General features: G+C 38.0%; 1 protein-coding gene across 2 annotated transcripts in view; it reads left to right on the top strand.

The window, feature by feature from the left end:
• The first annotated feature begins 2170 nt into the window (after positions 1-2170).
• The window catches only part of GLCCI1 (glucocorticoid induced 1), a 58341-nt gene continuing 39260 nt past the window's right edge, over positions 2171-21251 (top strand). The window contains exons 1-2 of one of the 2 annotated variants that reach the window (XM_081343857.1): positions 2171-3132; positions 13502-13653. In XM_081343857.1, the coding sequence (XP_081199983.1) occupies positions 2562-3132; positions 13502-13653 (723 nt within the window). In that variant the 5' untranslated portion in view covers positions 2171-2561. The remainder of the gene's footprint in view (positions 3133-13501; positions 13654-21251) is intronic. The other variant, XM_081343856.1, reaches the window with a different exon arrangement.

The following is a 21251-nucleotide window of genomic DNA, read 5'->3' as shown; positions in this document are numbered from 1 at the left end:
CAAGTAACATGTATGGTACTTAACTCTGATATTAGCTTATTTAGCCATCCTATTGTCACATTCTAGTTAGACAGGAAGATCAGCAATTTCCAGATATTTTCAATCTCCCTCTTCACCCAGTGTATTCAAATATGTTGACCTTGACTCTAATATGCTTACTTTAAGATAGACATATTTTGTCCTTAGGATCTATTTAAAGTAATCTATCTATCTATCTATCTATCTATCTATCTATCTATCTATCTATCTATCTATCTATCTATCTATCTATCTATCTATCTATCTATCATCTATCTATCTATCTATCTATCTATCTATCATCTATATCTATCTATCTATCTATCTATCTATCTGTCATCTACCTACCTACCTACCTACCTACCTAATTTCTATAGTGACTGGGCAGTACATCATATAGGAAATATATATAGGAAAAAGTTGGAGGTGGAAGATTACTTTAGTGATAATAGAAAGACATCATAATTTCATACTATGGAGGAGAATGTAATGATAAACCATTCTTGTATTTTTTAAGATAACCACATGAATAGACAATACAAAATGATAGGAATAGGAATAAAATAGAGCTGGAAGGGACCTTGGAGGTCTTCTAGTCCAGCCCCCTGCTCTATACCATCTCAGACAATTGACTGTCCAGTCTCTTCTTAAAAACCTCCAGTGATGGAGCACCCACAATTTCTGAACGCAAGCTGTTCCACTGGTTAATTGTCCTCACTGTCAAGAACTTTCTCTTTAATTCCAGGTTGCTTCTCTCTTTGATCAGTTTCTAACCATTGTTTCTTGTCCTGCCCTCTGGTGCTTTGGTGAATAACATGACCTCCTCTTCTTGGTAGAAGCCCCTCAAACCTGGAATACTGCTGTCATGTCTCCCTTATTTCTTCTTTTCTTTAGACAAGCCAAACCCAAATCCTGCAGCCGTTCTTTGTATGATTGATAATACAGTGCTGGATAATGACCCTCTCAAGTTGGATGGCGCTCAACTTACTGAGAAAGAGCTACAGTCATTGCCATTTTGACATGCAGGAAAAGATATCTAAATTTGTAAAGACATTAAGAACACAGAATGTACAGTAGAAATTACAAATATAAATCAAGTACACCAATGGCATCTTAAGCATTTTTGAAGTAGATTGAAATTCAACATTTCACTCTGAAAATTATGTTTATTACTCCCCTTATTACTTTCATAATTATGAAGTATATAGCAAGGACTGTACTATCCAGAAGCAAACTGCCATGTCCAAAAAAATAATGGAAATTGCCAAGTGAAAAGAAGCCACAGCCAAGAAAGATAAATATCTAGGGAAGGAGCTTAACAAAGAATATCAAAAGGCTGTTAGAAGAAATGTGAACTAATATTAGAACAAAACCTAGTACTATATAGTAGGTGTCTTAGCAATGGTGTCTGCCATGAAGATGGTGCTACATTCGAACTTCAGATCCAACTGATCTGTTATATTTGTTTATATTATATATAAATATCTATCTATCTATATCTATATCTATCTAATATCTGTTACTCTAGTGCCAAATAGCTCCCAAAAAAACTAATGTGAAATATGAAGATGCCTGATTTTCAGTTATGATACTTTCAAAATAAGAGTTTAGACAAGAGTTGTGAATGACTAAAAGAAACATGATTTATTAAAAAAAACCGATGGTCTCCTCTGGATAGATTTTCACTTTAAATGTAGGCACTGCTCTGATTTTTTTTAAAAAAAATCAGTATTTTCTTAGAATTAAGAAACTTCAGATTGCTATGCTCCAACGATCTGAAGGTTTAATTCCTAAGTAAACACTTTAGGACGCTAGTATTTTTTTATAATTTCCAGCTCCCTGTACATTACAGTACATTAAGCAGCAGCTCTGGAAGCAAATAGTAACAATTATCAGAGACAGCCCTTCATCACGTACTCCCTATAATATTAACTTTACTAAAACTGCCCTACCTCCTACACGTCCCTACACAAAGCGGCTTTCAGCCACCACCCTCTCCCTTTCTTCTCCACCTACAGGTAAAGTGGAAAGCAATGGTTGGTTAGATATGCTGCCTTTCGTAGATTCTGACCAATCAGACACAAATTAACAGCGGCCGGGTGCCCAATGGGCGCATGGCTGGGCGCCCCTTGCCCGCCACAGGCAGGGTAGTGGACCCTGCGGTGGGTATTTAGGAAGAGGACGGTGGAGCTGGGGGCTAGGTGGTGCGTTGCAGGTGCGGTGGTGATCTGGAGTTCCTAGTCAGGCAGGAGCCCGAGTCTTATGCTCCCCGCCCACTTCGCTGCTGCCGCTCCTCCTCCTCCTCCTCCTCCTCCTCCTCATCTGTAGTAGTCGCCGCCTCGTCCATGGACGATGTAAGCCGCGAGGGATTAAGCTGCCGAGGCGGGCAGTCATGGCCACATCCCGGCGATAAACGCGCCGCTGAACGCTCTGGACTCTGCTTCTCTCGTCCTCGTCCTGTCCCCTCTTCCAGAGGGCGTGTTTGCGCGTGAGAGAGTCAAGAGAAAAGCCTTCCTTGTTTATTTCGCCTTCGGAGCGCCGCCATGTCCAGCTCCTCCTCGCAGACCCCTCCTCACCACCAGCCCCCGCAGAGGATGCGCCGTGGCGCCGCCGGGTCCCCAACCAGCGGTAACGCCGGGGTTTCGGTTGGTAGTAATGGGTCTGGTGGCGGAGGAAACGGCGTTGGAGGCGCCCCCAGTGGCGGCGCTGGGACTAGCCGGCTGCTCCAGCCGATCCGCGCCACCGTCCCTTTTCAGCTCCTGAGGGGCAATCAGCACAGCCCCACTCGCTTGCCGACCTCCTCAGCCTCCGTGGGGAGCAATACCGGCCCTGGAGGGCCGCGCGGCGCAGGGGGAGGAGGCGGGAACGGCGGCAGTCCGCCTCCACCAAACTCTACTTCGCCGTTGGCTCTGGCGGCTGCTCCTGCTACCGTCGTCGTCGTTGCCCCGCCGGGAGCAGGCGGGGCGGTAGAACCGAGCAGGGTGAAGGTAAGGCAGAAGCGCTCGCCTGACAGCAGCGGCACCGCTACCACCACCACCAACAACAACAACGGCGGCGGCAGGCGGAGGAGCAGCTCACCTGAGAGAAGGAGCCCCAGTTCGCCCATATATAGAGGTAAAGCAGAGACGGGATAGAGCTGTAACCCACCCACTACCATAAAAGTCTCCCTTGTATTATTGTCCCCCTCCCTAACACGATTAGTTTAAGGAAAATATTAGGCTTAAATTTACCATACTTACAAACGTCCGCCCTCTAACGTTGCTAAGTGATTTCTTTGTAAGTTCTGCTGTGTCAGTGAAGCTTCAATTGGGCAGCTCAAAAGAGAAATAGATTTCTAAACAAAAGCTTTTCCTCAGCTGAAATCGAAAAAGGTTTGCTCCTTTACTTATACGTTAATTACTTGGTCCTATAACACTTTATATCTCTAGAATCGGACAACTAAAAGGTAACAAAAGCATTGTTTTTTTCCAATCCAGATAGATGGGTAAAAAGGAGGGCTTGGAAGTGTAGAATCTTGGGGCTGAATTTGGAATAACACAATTTGAAATGCATTATACATTGATGTGAGTGCTGAAAATTGTTAGTGTTTTGCTCTTTTAACTTTTTTTATCAAGTTTTTTATGATTGAGAGCTTTAAAGCTGAATTCATGCTTTTTATGCAGATTCTCATCTGTTTCATTGACTAAAGTGCTTTTCTTTAAGAAGCAACTTGATTTTAAGGGACTTAAAGGGAAGCCAAGTGCTAATACTAACTATTTCTATATAACGTACATTCCTAACTGCTTTAGAAATCCATATATGCTTCTACTTACAGAAATAAGAAATATGAAAACTAGATTAAAACAAAATACTGCTAATTAGAAGTGCAAATTCTTTATACTATCAGCCATAGGAGGTGACGGCAGGACAATTGTTTACATCATTTCTAAAACCTGTAGGTTATGTGAATGCCTGCAGTTTGTACAAAAAGTCTTCTAAAAGTATAAATGCCAATCCCTTTGCAGATTAAACCTAAACGTTAGTGAAGTCTATAATCTGTTTTCCTTGTTTATTCATTTTAAATATGTCATGTAAATTTGTAAACTTAAGTTCCTCAATGTATTGCAGATATAAATCAAAACACATTCTAAGTGTTACAGAAACCAATGAATTATTTAAGTCTTCTAATGTGACTGATTATTTTAATTGTCCAACTGTCCCTTTTCCTTTTCCATATTTTGATGAATCAAATTAATACACTACTTATTATAATTATATACTTCATCTTCAATAGTTTTGCATCTGTAATAATGTGTTTAATTTTAATAACAAATAAGCCTCTTGGTAATATTATAAGCAGCAAGTTGATTCTTGGCTTAAATCCTTCCCATTAATTCTTAAGGTAGACAAATTTCACAAGTTATTAGTTCCTCTGATTTGAAAAATTATATCAAAATGTATATTGTAGTTCTTTGCGTTTGAATTTCCATTTAGAAAAAGTATTTGGTAATTATGGAATTAATTTTTATCTGACGATAACTTTATATTATCAAGTTTAAAAAATTAAACTGGGGCACAAGACAAATTCAGACAGACAAAGTAGTAAGAACATTTATTTACTTTCAAAAAGTATTATGCTGTGAAAGCTCTTTTCATAGAATATTTATTAAGGGTAAAATAAACATATATATGAATGTTTACCTGAATGCAAGTAGTAATGATTCAGCCAGTTTGCTTTGACTGGTTGATAAGTGCATAAACTAGCCAGTTTTACTCATCCATTCCTGTAATTTGATAAGCATGTGTTTTTTTCTTTACACAACTCAATAGCTATATTCTGTAAGCTACAAAGTAAAATACATTTTTTTAAGTCTGCAAAATTGCTTTTGGGATATGCAGTTGGCTTTGAACATAAAACCTATGCCATTTTTGATTTGTTCTTTCCTCAGCTGTTACCTTTTTGGCCTGTGTAGCATAATTGAAATAGCAATCTGCATTTGCAAAGACTTTTAAGAGTTGCTTTGGCTCTTAGCTGTGTTGGGAGATAATGCTTCAACTACTAAACATCTGAGAATCTTACTGCCAGAAATGGAGATGTAATCTTCGGTGTTTAATATATATAAAAGTGCAAGTGAGTTTTTTAGGAAAAATATGTACCGGTAATTTAAATTGTTTTGCTTTTGTGTTGTATGATTCTTCTATCTTTTTACAATGCAGCTATTGCAGTGAATTTTTTCATAAGAACATGTAAACAACAAATTGCCATATTCTGAAAGCTGCAAACCTTGTACAGGTCAGGCAGCTGCCACTGCAGACGCTGACATCATTCCTGCATGAATGAAAACAGCTTTCTTTCTTCCACCCTCATTTTTCATCTCTAGGATGCTCTCAAATTCTTGCTTCAAAATTAGTACTAATTCTGAGTTTAAAAACTTACAAGCCAGAGAATAATTACATATTAAATTTATAAGTACATTTTGCAAAATATTATTGTAACTTCCATGTTTATTGGCTTCATCTGCTTAATTATACATCACTGCATTTTATATTTTGTGATTGTGTATTTGAAGCACTGCATACTATCTGGTATCTTACTGTTTGTGATTTTTTTATGATACTAAGCTATATCTTGCTCTATTTCTTTTCAAACATGCAATACAGCATATATTTTATAAAATGCTTTGGTAGTATTACAGATGAAAAATATGCAGGAGTTAACTGATTTGTAAATAGTTGCAAAGAATAAACACAACTGACTAGCATGGATTGGCTGCCATTCCATTAATATATTACCGTATTTATCTACATACTATAAAAGGTCATGGCCTTTAAATTGTGAGAAATGCAAGCTACTTGTAAAATAATTTAAGTAGAATTAATGTCTTATAAGTATGTTACAGCCTTTGTCATGTTCTTATCATATGTCAAATAAAATACTTTTTCAAATATTTATAATGGCAAGAGGAGATGATGATTAAAATGTACAATTCAATATAGTTTAAATATGTGTAACTTGTCATTTATAATGATTACTTTTTTAACATGCTTCCAATGAACTATTACCAACATTTTAAGAGCAATTTTGACACTCTGGTTGTATTGATTGCATTAAGCCCTAGAACACATCCCATAAGCTTTTTTCACCAGCCCAAACTTTTGACCAATCTAATATTTTAAGTGAAAGGAAATTAACCTGAGTCATAAATAATGAGCTTATAGTGAAAACTGAAATTTGTAATTGGTTTCATATTTGATTTCATATTATATGGCATAATGAACTCTCTCTGATATGTTTGGTGGCCCAATGCCTTGAAATGCCACAATGCAAGAAGACATCAGATAGTTTCTAAATTTATGTTTATGTGACTATGAATTCTGACTTTACTTTGTCATTGGTTGCTTGGATAGGGAGAATTTCTGTTTACTACAAAGATCTAAAATGTAATAATTATATCCCCGAACCTGAACTACACTGGCCAAAATCCAAAGAACTCTAATATTAGTTTGATAATCCCAGCGAGGATTTCAGTTTCTAATCCCCCCTAAATACTGTTATTACTCCAATCATATTTTTTATGACAGTGCTTTCTGAATTTTTTTCTACTTTAAAGAAACAATCTGTGTCAGTGAAATGGACATTTCAATCAGTTTTAAAGCTGGGATATTAAATCCTAAATACCTGCATTCAAATTTTGTGAATGGATTATCTTAATTCAGTGAACCTGTCCAAGTCTCAGGGTTATTAAAGTTCTTTGATTCATGTTTTTTAGCATGTAGTGAGCCTAATATTGAAGACTTATGCAGAAATACTAATAATAATCTTTATGTTGGTGATTTGAATGAAACTATTATTGTATTCTTATATATACTTCTGTGTTAGTAACATGTAATTCTGTATGTATACATTGTTAACACCTAAGGGATACAGATAATTGCCAACTAATAAATAATTTTGCATTCTTAACACAGTTGTGTGAATCTAAATGATTCTGAGGCTCATATTTTAGAGAACAGATTTAAGATCCAAACAGATCAGTGGTAAGTGTGATAGAATGGTTGCTTACAGAAGTATGAATTATTAGTTAGATGTATTTTGCCATATTAATTAGCCTATTTGCAAATAGACATAGTACTTGTTTTCAATGGCTGACATGCTGACTACAGAGATAAATTACACATACAAAAAGCATTCTGGCTGGGTTTCTGCAAATTGTAAAATTAAAATATTGTAGCTCAGTTGCTGCAGAAATGTAGACGGTAGAAACCCAAACAACTAGAGTATTAACCCTGATTTAGTTTAACCTTAATTGTCATATGGACTATAATAAATAAATAAATAAATAATGGTGATAGTTTCATTATGGATGATATTTAAGTAAATGAAACACTTTTTCCCTCATTAAAATACAAGAGTTTAGGAATTACATTTGTGACTTTTTTCTGTCTGAATCCTGAACTTGAAACAAACATGATTTTTACATGCTTAGCAGGAAGGGTGGTAGCTATAAAAAGAATTGTTGGCAGGGTTTTGGTGTTGTTGTTTTTTTTTGAAGTCTGATCAGGATTGAATATGCTTATTGCCTTTCACAAGGGAAAGGAAAATAGAATCTTTCCAATGCCTAAAACCTAAAAATATATTTTTTATCCTTCCTCAAAATATTGGAAGTTTTTATGGTCCTTTTCCCAGTCATCATTCCACAAATCTTTAGATTGTGAAGAAAGAGATTAGATTTCATCCAAGTTAAAAATATCTTAAAAGGCATAATTACACTTGGAATATGCACAATATTAATGTGCATATTTCTGGTTTTAATTCACCCAGGTCCCTAAATTTCCCATAGCCTGAGACGGGAAAAAACATGCCTTGCATTTCAGTTTAGGCATTAGAGTTGGTGAATAGTTTAGATAATTATAACATTTTTGTTTTGCTTTTCTATTTTGGAAAAGAACTTTTAAGGCAGTTTTTTTTCTTTTCTGATCCCACATAATATTGTGGTGGTGTAGTGGTTAGAATGCAGTATTGCAGGCTAATTTTGTTGACTGCCAGGAGTTCAGTAGTTCAATTCTTACTGGTTCAAGGTTGTCTCAGCCTTCCATCATTCCAAGGTCAGTAAAATGAGAATCCAGATTCTTGGAGGTAATATGCTGACTCTATAAACAGTTTAGGGAGGACTGGAAAGCACTGTGAAGCAGTATATAAGTCTAAGTAATATTGCTAATTACTATTATTTTAGTATTATTTGTAATATACCACAGGGATTCAGCTGTAGTGCATAAGAATTTGCTAATTTTTTTCTTGGGAGGTGGGGAAGGGAGGTTACTAGTGATATTATAGTTTTTGTTTCATTAGATTTTTTTTATAAAATCTCCACACAATTTTAGTTGATGAAGAAGACAGAGGAATTTTAAGATTGGAGAAAGTAGGAGGGCACTGTCAAAAAAAGGTGAAAAAGTTATCTTATTAAAGTTATCTTATTGTTACAGTGCATTATAATGCTATATATTATAGCATTATAGTTGTCTGATTCTTATTAAGGGCCTAGATATATCCTGTATTCTGACTTTTCACTTTTCTTCTCCTCCTCCCCGGGTTTTAGTTATATTACTGAAATAATGTAATTATTTTTGATCATATGATCATTTTTCTGCCCACCAAGTAGTTGATTGTATATATGTTTCTGGTCCTAAAATATATCTTCTGTCAACTAAAAGTAAAGCGTAATTATAACACAATTAGTTAGCTAATTGTAATAGAGTCCTTGATTAAATTAATATTTTGTGTCTTGGCCATATATACTGAGAACATGTAGGAGTCTATTACTAAAGATGGCATTTCCATGGCATGTTTTCCCCCAATGCATAAGTAGCTTTCATAATGAATAAATGAGAATGTCTTAATATATGGTACTTTTTGATCCATTCTGCCAGAATGACTTAGAACAGTGGCTCCTAATCTTTTGGGTGTCAGGGACTGGTTCTGTGGAAGGCAGTTTTATCTGCGACCAGGGGGGTATGGTCTCACGTGCTGTCTGGATACAGTGCGTACACTGATTTGGCTTTGCTTGTTTGCACAGCCCCAATACATGGTGGGCCAGAGACCAGTGCTGGTCCGTAGCCTGGGGAATGGGCATCCCTGACTTAGAGAATGGAGATGGAAAAATTTGCAAATGTGGATTTTATAGAATATGTTACATGTGTCATTAGGTAGTTTTTTATATTGCATTAATACAAAGATGAAATTGTAAGTGTGCTGAAAGAAACTGACAAAAATCCATATCCCTAACATTAGGCTTTATTTTCTTAATAAATTTAGCATTTGTCTAAATACATAGCTATCACAACTGTCATAATTTTAGAAACAAAAGTGTTTTTCCAAATATTTTAATATATTTTCAAGTGGTGCTTAAACGTTTTTGAATCTCTAAGATTAAAAGTATATAAACCTCTAGGATTCATTCAGAGGGAAAATTAGAATAATTGTAATCAGTATAACGTTAATTGTGTTAGGAGGTCAGAATATTAGGAATTTGCTATTCAAGTCTGATTTTCACAACACAGGTATGTGAAAACATGTCATAGTTCTAACAAAGAAATTTCTGCAAACAAGTAAAAACAATTGTTGATACTAACCAGACTAGAAAAAGTTACAGAACTATTTGAAAGGATTTGGACTCCACCAGTTCACTGTCAGGCAAATCATGTACAGATGGAGGCAGTGCAACAGCTTTTTACTCTTCCTGGGAGTGACTGACCAATGAAGATCACATCAATGGCAAGTTGTGTAATATTCTAGGAGGGCACAAAGAAGCTCACAATAACTTCTGAAGAATTAAAGGCCTCTTTTGCATTGGCAAATGTCAGGGTTTATGAGACTACCATCAGGAGAACACTGAACAACAGAGATGTTCATGGCAGGTTATAAGGAAAAAGCCACTATTCTACAAAAATAATATTGCTATCCAAGTACAGTTTGCAAAAGACCATGTGGTTAAGGCAGAAGGCTGTTTGTAAGAATGTTCTGTGCATAGATGAGACCGAAATAGAACTTTTTACTTGCATGAAATGAGTTATGTTTGGTGAAAGGCAAACATGCATTTCAGCATAAGAATGGAGCTGGCATTATCTTAATTTGCAGCTGCTTTGCTTCTTCTGAAATAAGGCGGCTTGCTATCTTTGATGGCACTGTGAATTCTGAATTGTACCAGCAAATTCAACAGGAAAATGTTGGGGTGTATGTCCATGAACTGAAGCTCAAGAAAAAGTGGGTCATGCAGTGAGACAGTGAAACAAAACACATAAGTTGTAGTATCAATGTATGGTTAAAGCAGAAGAAAGCTAATGTTTTGGAATGGTCAAGTCAACTTCTGAACATTAATCCTATTAGAAATGCTGTGGAAGGTCCTAAAGCGTGAAGTTCATGTGAAGAAGGTCACTGTTGATGCTATCTGATAAGGAGGAGTGGGCTAAAAACCTCTAAGCCCATATGCAGGACTGATCAACGGTTACCATAAACATTTAATTGCATTTAACATTTAGTTTAGTATGCCAAAGGAGGCATACCAATTACTGAAAGCAAAGGCTCACTTAATTTTGGTATACACAAATAAGTACTTTGAGATTATTGTCCTCAGTGAATAAATGAACAAGTATAATGTTTTTTTTTTATTGAAAAGTTTTAAAATACAATTTCCCTTTAAAAAAACCCCCCTTCCCCCTCCCTCCTCCCCCCCTACCTCCCCCCCTCCCTCCCTCCCTCCTCCCCCCCCTGCCTCCCCCCCACCCCCCCTCCCCCCCCCCGACTTCCCAGAGCTGAATACAAGGTATATATATAAAAAGAAAAAAAAAAGAAAGGCAAATATAAACAACCATATACTAACCTTGGCAATATTAAATATATATAAAAAACTAAAGTAAAAAAGAAACACTTTCTAGCTTATATAGAATAAAACAAAATAGAAAGAGAAAAGAAAAAAACAGAAAAAAAAGGGAAAAAAGAATTATTCAAATACTATATAATACTTCTCAACCTATACTTGTCCTAAGTAGACCCCATCCATTTTGTCCATTCCATGATATAACGTTCTTACAAATAATCTTTCAAATTAACCAAAATCTTCGCCACCTCAACCAAATCAGGAAACTTTAAAGTCCACTCTTCTGTAATCGGCCATTCCTCTTCCAGCACATCTATAATTATTCCAAACAATAAAAAAGATTGCGAACAAAACTTTAACCTCCATTTGGAAATCTTCTATATATTCCACCAACCTTTAATCCAAAAAAACTCACCCTTTCCACAAAACCACCACATATAAAAAATATATTGCGTCTACACCCAAATTTTTCCCCACCTCCCATACTTGACTATAAATACGTCGTAAAAATTCCATAGGCTTCTGCAAATCCTGCTATTTCCTCTTCTTAGATCGTTTTGCAGCAGCACGCGTCACCCTCTGTTGTATAGAATCATCCGACGAAGTTGTATCTTGATCTCCTCCAACACCGTTGTCTTCTATCTGACCACCTTCGACCTCTTGATGCACTCCTTCTCCAGATCCCTTTTCAGCTTCCAGAAGTGTTAATGGCGTTGCATTTAAAACATTATTATAGAAATCACGCGCTTGCATCACAGTAACCAGACGGTACCTTTTACCTTCGTGCGTCACCATCAACCCAACTGGGATCTCCCATCTAAACCTTATATCTCGTTGCTTGAGCTCTTGCACAAGAAATGTAAAATCCTTCCTTCTCCTTAAAATCTTTGGAGGAATTTCTTTTAAGACCAAAACTTCTTGATTAGCAATCACAACTTTAGTGTCATAAGCAGCTCGTATAACTTCATCTCTAGTTTCCCTTTTTGCAAAATATACCACCACATCTCTAGGCAACTTTCTCTGTCTAGCAATCCATGAATTCACACGAAACACTTTATCCATGCCTCCTTTTATTTCAGATGCTGGCTGTTTCAACACTATTTCAAAAGCCTCAGAGACCAGCTGCTTTAGATCTTCCTTGGTATTCTCCTTTAAGCCTCTAACTCTAATGGCAAACTGCATCTGGTAATATTGAGCAAGACTCAGTTCCTTTTCCACTTTATCTTCATTCTCCAATACTTTTGCTTCTAATATAGCATTCTTTTGAGTCAAATCTTCTAGCTTTTCCTCCAATTCTTCCACACAGCGAGCCACTTTACACACTGAAGACAAGATGTCTGCCTTCATCACTCTGAACTTCTGTTCCATCCTCTCCTCCATTCTCTCCTCCAATTTCTCCAATTTCTCCTCCATCTTTACAAATCTATCATTAATTGATTCCAAAATTACCTGGGCGTGTTTTTCAAGAGCATCTTGTAAGTCCTTTGATGTCAATACATCAGGAGGATGCAGCGCCTGCAGTAATGATTGTTGCACAGGAGAATTTCCAGCACTCCGAAGAGTTTTAGGGGGTGGTTTAGCCGCCATCTTTTACCAAATGTGACGCACTTTCACTTCAGATTTATAATCCAAAAAAGTCCATCAAGCTGGAGAATAAAATATAATAGTCCTCTTCACCTTTCCCTCTTGTATCGCTCTGCCTGCTCCTTTAATTCATAGTCATTCCTTCAGGCAGGGGTGGTCGCAGACGGCTGGCTCTGCTCCAAGAAATCAGGAGCAGAGGCGACGGCCAGCTGGGAGCAGCCCAGGCTACGGGGGAGTTCAATCCTTCAGCCGCCCAAGCCATAAGCTCAGGCGGCCCTGGAGAACTCTACCCCTACCTGGGAGCTCGCCCCCTCCTCTTCTCCCGAGGAGGGGGCTTCAAATTCGCCCGAACAGCTGATCGGCGCTGTTTCGGGCGAAAAAAACAACAGCTGAGCCGCGGGCAGCCCGGGAAGGCTGTCTCCGTCGCCGCGGAGCCACCGGAAGTCCCAACAAGTATAATGTTTTTGACTCATTTATTTAAATAGGTTCTTTTTATTTAATTTTAGGACCTGTATGGCATAAAGATCATGTTTTAGTTCATATTTATGCAGAAATATTGAACACGTTCAAGGGTTCACAGACTTTTTAACACCACTGTAGCATAGGCCCAAGCTATGCCATGTAGAAGAATTCTTTTCTGTAATAAAACCAGTAAGAAGGTCAGCTGTATACATGGCTTGGCTTATGTGTTCATCTTTTGTTTATCAAGATATCTGTTCTCAAAAGAAAATATCATAGCAGCTTATATTTTTAACAGAAGTATCTAAAAGAGATAAGAATGAATGAAGAAACTCAGTTAAATATTTTTCCCAAGTTTATCTTAACCATAGTCTGATTGTAGTATGCATATTTCTTCAATCATAATAGTACTTCTAATTACTGGAAATCCTTTATTGAGAAAGAGATTTAGAATGAAATTGTAAATGAAAGAGATTGTTGCTAATTCATTGATCTTTTGTATAAAATTGTAACATTGAACACAGGATTGAAAACTATTTTATAACTCTATACTTATAATCATGCATGTAACATGTTTTTTATTTCAGTGGACAAGTCAAAAGTCCAGCAAATTAGAACATCTTATACTATAAGACGGACCTCTTCATTGGATACAATAACAGGACCTTACCTCACAGGACAGTGGCCACGAGATCCTCATATCCATTATCCTTCATGCATGAAGGACAAATCTACTCAGGTAAATTTGAAAAGCCTGCCACTGCTACTTAATTGCTGTCTAAATTCTAATGATATAACTGATATCAAAGTCAGTTAATATATGTTTTTTAAAAAAATGGTATGGAAGGTAATAAAAGATTTTAAAAGTGCATACTATTATTTATCTTATTGTTGTATTGAGAAGAGGGTGTTTTTGAATTCAGAAAACATGGTAGCCAGGGTTCTGTTAGAGGCTTTTGTGAGAGATTATGATTAAAAAGAAACCACAAAGTAAAACATTGTGTTTGAACATTTGCTGTGTGATATTACCACTTGCAGCAGTAGGAATTTTAAAAACTTGGCTGCACATATTTTACTTTGCTGTTGTCATAAGCATTGTAAAACATGGATTATGTGGGTTAGAAGAGAACTGTAGTTTGAAATTTTTGTATTTATGGTTTGCATGCAGGGATTTCCTGTGACCCAAAAAGAATTTTTGTAAAATAAAATGATTCAAGAAAAGGCTGGTGGTTTAAGTCATTATATTTTGCTGTCCTATTTTGAAACCTTATTCTGTCAAAGGAATATTAAACTATCCACTAGGAATCAGCATTTTTTCAGTCTTAAAATAGAACATTCTGTAGCATTCTTCTATAGACCATACTGTTTCAGGAGTATTTGAGATGATCCAAAGGTGGTATTCTGGATGAAGCAGATCTGCTTTGGGGCCAGACCATTTCAGCAACTTTTAGACTACTTCCAGCTCAGTGGCTTTGTTTGCAAAAACTGCCAAATAGCCTCAGAAATGGTATGGACTGAAGTAAACAAAATGTTTTAGAGTACATTGACTTCCGCTTTGTCATGCAGCCACTACAGAATCTTCAGGTTTCAGCATTGTCTTCAGCATTTGTCATTGTCTTCCAGGGCTGTGTGCAAGGTCGCTTAGTTGGCTTTGTGCCTAAAGTTAGGCCTGGAACTCTTAGTCCCTGTTTCTAGACTGATGACTTAAAAACTACAACAAATTGACTCTACCCCTTCATTACCCCTCTGCAAAGTAAAATGCAGTTGAAGATACAGCAGCACATTGATAAGTAATCTCCAAATATTTTTTTTAAAGTTACTTGGCAATCAGATGTCTTTGAGCAGTTAGGCCTGTGTTCCTGTCCCCATCTACTATCTTCTCAAGAATTCAGCCCAATATCTAATCTAAACCAAAAGAAGTAGGAGTATGAGTCTTTGCTGCCTTATTAGCTAGGATGGGAAATATATGAAAGAAAAATTCAGTTGAAACCAAAGAAACAGTAAACAGTTCTTAAACCAGTTGATTTAAGTTGACTTAACACTGTTTTTAATTACCAAATGTATGCTTTGTTCCAGTTTCATTTCAGAATTCGGAATATATCCATGATATGTCTTAAGCTTTGGAATGCTTGAATTAAATTTCTTGACATTGGAATGTTTTCCACATCTCAGTTGCATAGCATAATTACTGTAAATACAGAACCCATTGATAGTACCCTTTTATTGGGGGTTTGGAATTACAGAAATAAAATTGAAAATAAAAACAGTTTCAACCTAGTTGAAGGTTATTTTGTTCTATGCTTCAGGTATATCTTCTTTAACATCTCTTATTCAGATATTTTATACAGCATTATCTTGATTAATATTAGAAAAAGTTACAAATTTTAGATTAGAATTCTTTATTGGCCAAGTGTAATTGGACACCCAAGGAATTTGTCTGTGGTGAATAAGCTCTCAGTGTACATTTAAGCAACAAGTGTAAATCATAATCAAAATCATAAAATACAATAATCACAAATCATAAGGTATAACATAACACTCAGTGATAGTCATAGGATGGTAAATAAGCAAACAGCATAAATTGTAATAGGATACTAATATTTATTTATTTATTTATTTAATTAGATTTGTATACCTCCCTTTCCCGAAGGACTCAGGGCGGTTTACAGGGTAATTAAAACAAGAAATACAAAAGTTAAAAACGATTAAAAAAATTACAACAGTCCCTGAAAAAGTAAAAGCCCCCAATTAAAATTAAAATTAAAATTCTCAGCCTGGGCCAGAGAACTCGAAGAGCTAGGTCTTCAGGTCCCGGTGGAATGAACGGAGGTCGGGGGCAGTCCTCAGCTCCACGGGCAGCTGGTTCCAGAGGGCAGGCGCACCCACTGAGAAGGCCCTCCCCCTGGGTGTTACCCGCCGGCAATCTTTTACCGGCGGCACCCAGAGAAGACCCTCCCTGTGGGAGCGCACTGGATGAAAGGAGCTTGATGCTGGCAGCAGATGTTCCCTCAGATATCCTGGACACAAGCCATTTAGGGCTTTATAGGTCATTACCAGCACCTTGAATCTCACCCAGAGGGCAACCGGAAGCCAATGCAGCTCGCGGAGCAGAGGTGTTACATGGGAGTATCGGGAAACCCCCATCACAACTTGTGCGGCTGCATTCTGTACCAGCTGAAGCCTCCGAGTGGTCCTCAAGGGCAGCCCCATGTAGAGAGGGTTGCAGTAGTCTAAACGGGAGGTCACGAGCGCATGAGTGTGCGTAGGGCATCTCGGTCCAGGTAGGGTCGCAACTGGCGCACCAGGCGAACCTGGGCAAAAGCCCCCCTGGTCACGGCTCCTATATGGTCTTCAAAATTGAGCCTGGAGTCAAGGAGGACGCCCAAGTTGCGAGCCCTATCAATGGGGGGTAACACCTCACCCCCCCATCGTTAAAGATGGAATGGTCTGGTTAACCCGAGATGCCGATATGCACAGCCACTCAGTCTTGGCAGGGTTGAGACGAAGCCTGTTTCTCCCCATCCAGACCTGGACTGCCTCCAGGCAACAGGACATCATGGCGAGAGCATCGCTGGGTTTGTTCAGGGTGGAAAGAAAAAGTTGGGTATCATCAGCGTACTGATGATACCCCACCCCGAAACCGCGAATGATCTCACCCAGCAGCTTCATGTAGATGTTGAACAGGAGGGGCGAGAGAACCGACCCCTGAAGGACTCCACAAACAAGAGGCCTCAGGGTGGATCTCTGCCCTCCTGTCAACACCGACTGCGAGCGGCCCAAGAGATAGGAGGAGAATAAAATAATAAAATAATAAAAGCAAGCAATAAATAATAAGATATAAACAACAAAGTTATAGTCATAAGAAGCTAAGGAAATAGATTATAGTGAAATATGAGAAGGATAATAGTAATACAGCCCTACTAGATCTAGACATAAGACCAGTGTTATAGGAATTAGTTATTTAGCAGAGTGACAGCATGGGAGAAAAACCATCCTTATCTAGTTTTTTGGCTTGCAATGCTCTATAGTGTCATCTTAAGTGAAGAAGTTGAAACAGTTTATGTCCAGGATGTAAGGGGGTCTGTAAATATTTTCACAACCATCTTTCTGCCTCATGCAATATATAGGTCCTTGAAGGAAGGCTGGTTGCAATTGTTTTTTCTGCAGTCCTGACTATTGGTTGAAGTCTTTATCGATCTTGTTTAGTTGCTGTGCCAAACCAGATAGTTATAGAGGTGCGAATGACAGACCCAATCATTCCTCTGTACAACTATATTAGCAGCTCTTTGGGCAATTTGTGCTTTCTGAGTTTGCACAGAAAAAACATTCTTTGTTGTGCTTTTTTAATGACGTTTTTGATGTTAGAACCTAGAAATTTGAAGGTCTCTACTGTTGATACTGTGTTGTCTAGTACTGTAAGGTGGTAGAATAGGAGGGCTTCTCCTAAAATCTACTATCATCTCTACAGTTTTGAGTGTGCTTAGTTCAAGATTGTTCCAGTTTCGCACTACAGGCCAGTTGTTCAATTCCCATCTGTATGCAGATTCATCATCGTTTTGAATGAGACCAGTTGTTGTATCATCTGCAAACTTCAGTATTTTAACAGAAGGATCGTTTGAGATACAGTCATTGGTATAGAGAGAAAAGAGTAATGGAGAGCACACAACCCTAGGAGACATCTATGCTAATTGTACAGGTATCTGATATGATTTTGCCTAGCTTCACCTGCTGCTTCCTATCTTTTAGAAAGCTTATGAGCCAGAAGTACAACTTTTCTGTAAAGAATGAATTATAAAGAGGAAAACATAGTGTGTAAGTAATATTTAATGGACTTTGTATGCAATTTTCTAGCTACTACCTATTTAATGAGATACTCAGATGATATTTTATTAACTATATTGCTGTTTCAACAAAAGTGGTGTTAATTCTGATAGCATGTTATTTGCTGTGTGGTTCTGGGAGTTGTATGCAAAATGTTTCAAGCACAAAGGTGCTGCATTTAAACTTTGAATATTCTGATCTTAGTTTGAAATAGCTATTCCAATTTTACCAAGACCAAGTTTTTGAACTTGAGCCCCATTTTGAACTCAGAATATCTGTTTCAAAACTAAATAAAGATATTTTAGATGAACTTTTTGCTAGTCAACTAACTAAAGTATGTAGGAAGCATTTCACAATAGTAATGGGGGACTGTAATTACCCTGATATCAACTCTGCACCAAGTGGAAGATCAAACAGATTCCTGACAAACCTAGCAGACAACTTTCTCTACCAAAAAGTAGAGAAGGGAACTAGGGGATTAGCTATATTGGATTTAATTCTCACTAACAGAGATGAAATGATAGAAGGTGTCAAAGCCACAGGAACCTTGGGGGGAAGTGATCGTGCAAAATTGGAATTCAACATTCTGGAAGCACAAGCAATAGAACACAGCCAAACTAGAGTCTTGGACTTTAAAAGAGCTAATTTCAATAAACTTAGAGAGACCTTGGGAAGAATTCCATGGATGAGAATCCTAAAGGGGAAAACAACTCAAGAAGCTTGGGAAATTTTGAAAAGTGAGATAATAAAGGCCCAGTCTAGCACAATACCAAAAAAAGAAGAAAAATAACAACTCTCAAAAGAAACCAGCATGGCTGCATAAAGAGCTTTCTGATTAATTGAAAGATAAAAAGGACAAGTATAAGAAGTGGAAAGAGGGGCACATAGCTAAGCCCGTGCCTGCAAAGATGAAGTGAGGGAAGCTAAGGCTCAAAATGAACTAAGGCTTGCGACCAAAGTAAAAAATAACAAAAAAAGCTTCTTTCAACATATAAAAAACAAGAAAAAAGTTAAGGAAATGATTGGTCCATTAGTGGGGGAAAGTGGCAAGAAGGTGACAAGCAACAGGGAGAAAGCAGAACTATTTAACTCGTTTTTTGCATCTGTCTTTACAGAAAGGGAAAAAACAGTCCAACCTACCAAAAACAATGCCATAAAAAACAGAATAGAAACGCAAGTTATGATAGGCAAGAAAATGGTAAGTGAGCACCTGTCCAGTCTAGAGAAGTTCAAATCACCAGGACCAGATGGATTACACCCCAAGGTTCTTAAGGAACTGGCAGACGTGATCTCAGAACCACTGAAGTATATTTTTCAAAGATCCTGGAGCTCTGGGGAACTACCAGAGGACTGGAAGAGAGCTGATGTAGTTCCCATCTTCAAAAAAGGGGGGAAAATAGATCCAGGAACCTACAGACCTATCAGCCTGACCTCAATACCTGGGAAGATTCTGGAAAAGATAATCAAACAACAAATCAGCAAACACCTTGATGCAAACAAAGTCATCACTAAAAGCCAACATGGGTTTGTCAAAAACAGATCATACCAGACAAATCTTATTGCATTCTTTGACCAAGTGACAAAATTAGTGGACCAGAGGAATGCTGTAGATATAACTTACTTGGACTTCAGTAAGGCATTTGATAAAGTAGATCACAATCTACTACTTGATAAGATAGAAAAATGTGGGTTAGATAACATCACCACCAGATGGATTTGTAGCTGGCTGACCAGCCATACTCAGTGTGTGGTCCTCAATGGAACTGCATCTACATGGAAGGAAGTGTGAAGTGGGGTGCCTCGGGGCTCTGTTCTGGGCCCAGTGCTCTTCAACATCTTCATCAATGATTTGGATGAGGGGATAGATGGGGAACTCATCAAATTTGCAGACGACACCAAGCTGGCAGGAATAGCCAATACTCTAGAAGATAGGCTTAAGATACAGGAGGATCTGGACAGACTCGAACACTGGGCACTATCTTAACAAAATGAAAGTCAATGGTGAAAAAAGTAAGGTTCTACATTTAGGCAGGAAAAATCAAATGCACAGGTATAGTATAGATGGTACCTTGCTCGATAGTACAGGGAGTGCAGAATTATTAGGCAAGTTGTATTTTTGAGGATTAATTTTATTATTGAACAACAACCATGTTCTCAATGAACCCAAAAAACTCATTAATATCAAAGCTGAATATTCTTGGAAGTAGTTTTTAGTTTGTTTTTAGTTATAGCTATTTTAGGGGGATATCTGTGTGTGCAGGTGACTATTACTGTGCATAATTATTAGGCAACTTAACAAAAAACAAATATATACCCATTTCAATTATTTATTTTTACCAGTGAAACCAATATAACATCTCAACATTCACAAATATACATTTCTGACATTCAAAAACATAACAAAAACAAATCAGTGACCAATATAGCCACCTTTCTTTGCAAGGACACTCAAAAGCCTGCCATCCATGGATTCTGTCAGTGTTTTGATCTGTTCACCATCAACATTGCGTGCAGCAGCAACCACAGCCTCCCAGACACTGTTCAGAGAGGTGTACTGTTTTCCCTCCTTGTAAATCTCACATTTGATGATGGACCACAGGTTCTCAATGGGGTTCAGATCAGGTGAACAAGGAGGCCATGTCATTAGATTTCCTTCTTTTATACCCTTTCTTGCCAGCCACGCTGTGGAGTACTTGGACGCGTGTGATGGAGCATTGTCCTGCATGAAAATCATGTTTTTCTTGAAGGATGCAGACTTCTTTCTGTACCACTGCTTGAAGAAGGTGTCTTCCAGAAACTGGCAGTAGGACTGGGAGTTGAGCTTGACTCCATCCTCAACCCGAAAACGCCCCACAAGCTCATCTTTGATGATACCAGCCCAAACCAGTACTCCACCTCCACCTTGCTGGCGTCTGAGTCGGACTGGAGCTCTCTGCCCTTTACCAATCCAGCCACGGGCCCATCCATCTGGCCCATCTAGACTCACTCTCATTTCATCAGTCCATAAAACCTTAGAAAAATCAGTCTTGAGATATTTCTTGGCCCAGTCTTGACGTTTCAGCTTGTGTGTCTTGTTCAGTGGTGGTCGTCTTTCAGCCTTTCTTACCTTGGCCATGTCTCTGAGTATTGCACACCTTGTGCTTTTGGGCACTCCAGTGATGTTGCAGCTCTGAAATATGGCCAAACTGGTGGCAAGTGGCATCTTGGCAGCTGCACGCTTGACTTTTCTCAGTTCATGGGCAGTTATTTTGCGCCTTGGTTTCTCCACACGCTTCTTGCGACCCTGTTGACTATTTTGAATGAAACGCTTGATTGTTCGATGATCACGCTTCAGAAGCTTTGCAATTTTAAGAGTGCTGCATCCCTCTGCAAGATATCTCACTATTTTTGACTTTTCTGAGCCTGTCAAGTCCTTCTTTTGACCCATTTTGCCAAAGGAAAGGAAGTTGCCTAATAATTATGCACACCTGATACAGGGTGTTGATGTCATTAGACCACACCCCTTCTCATTACAGA

The sequence above is a fragment of the Vipera berus genome (assembly GCF_964194415.1).
Source record: "Vipera berus genome assembly, chromosome: Z".
NCBI classification, from domain to species: Eukaryota; Metazoa; Chordata; class Lepidosauria; order Squamata; family Viperidae; genus Vipera; species Vipera berus.
This window is presented reverse-complemented; position numbering and strand designations above follow the sequence as displayed.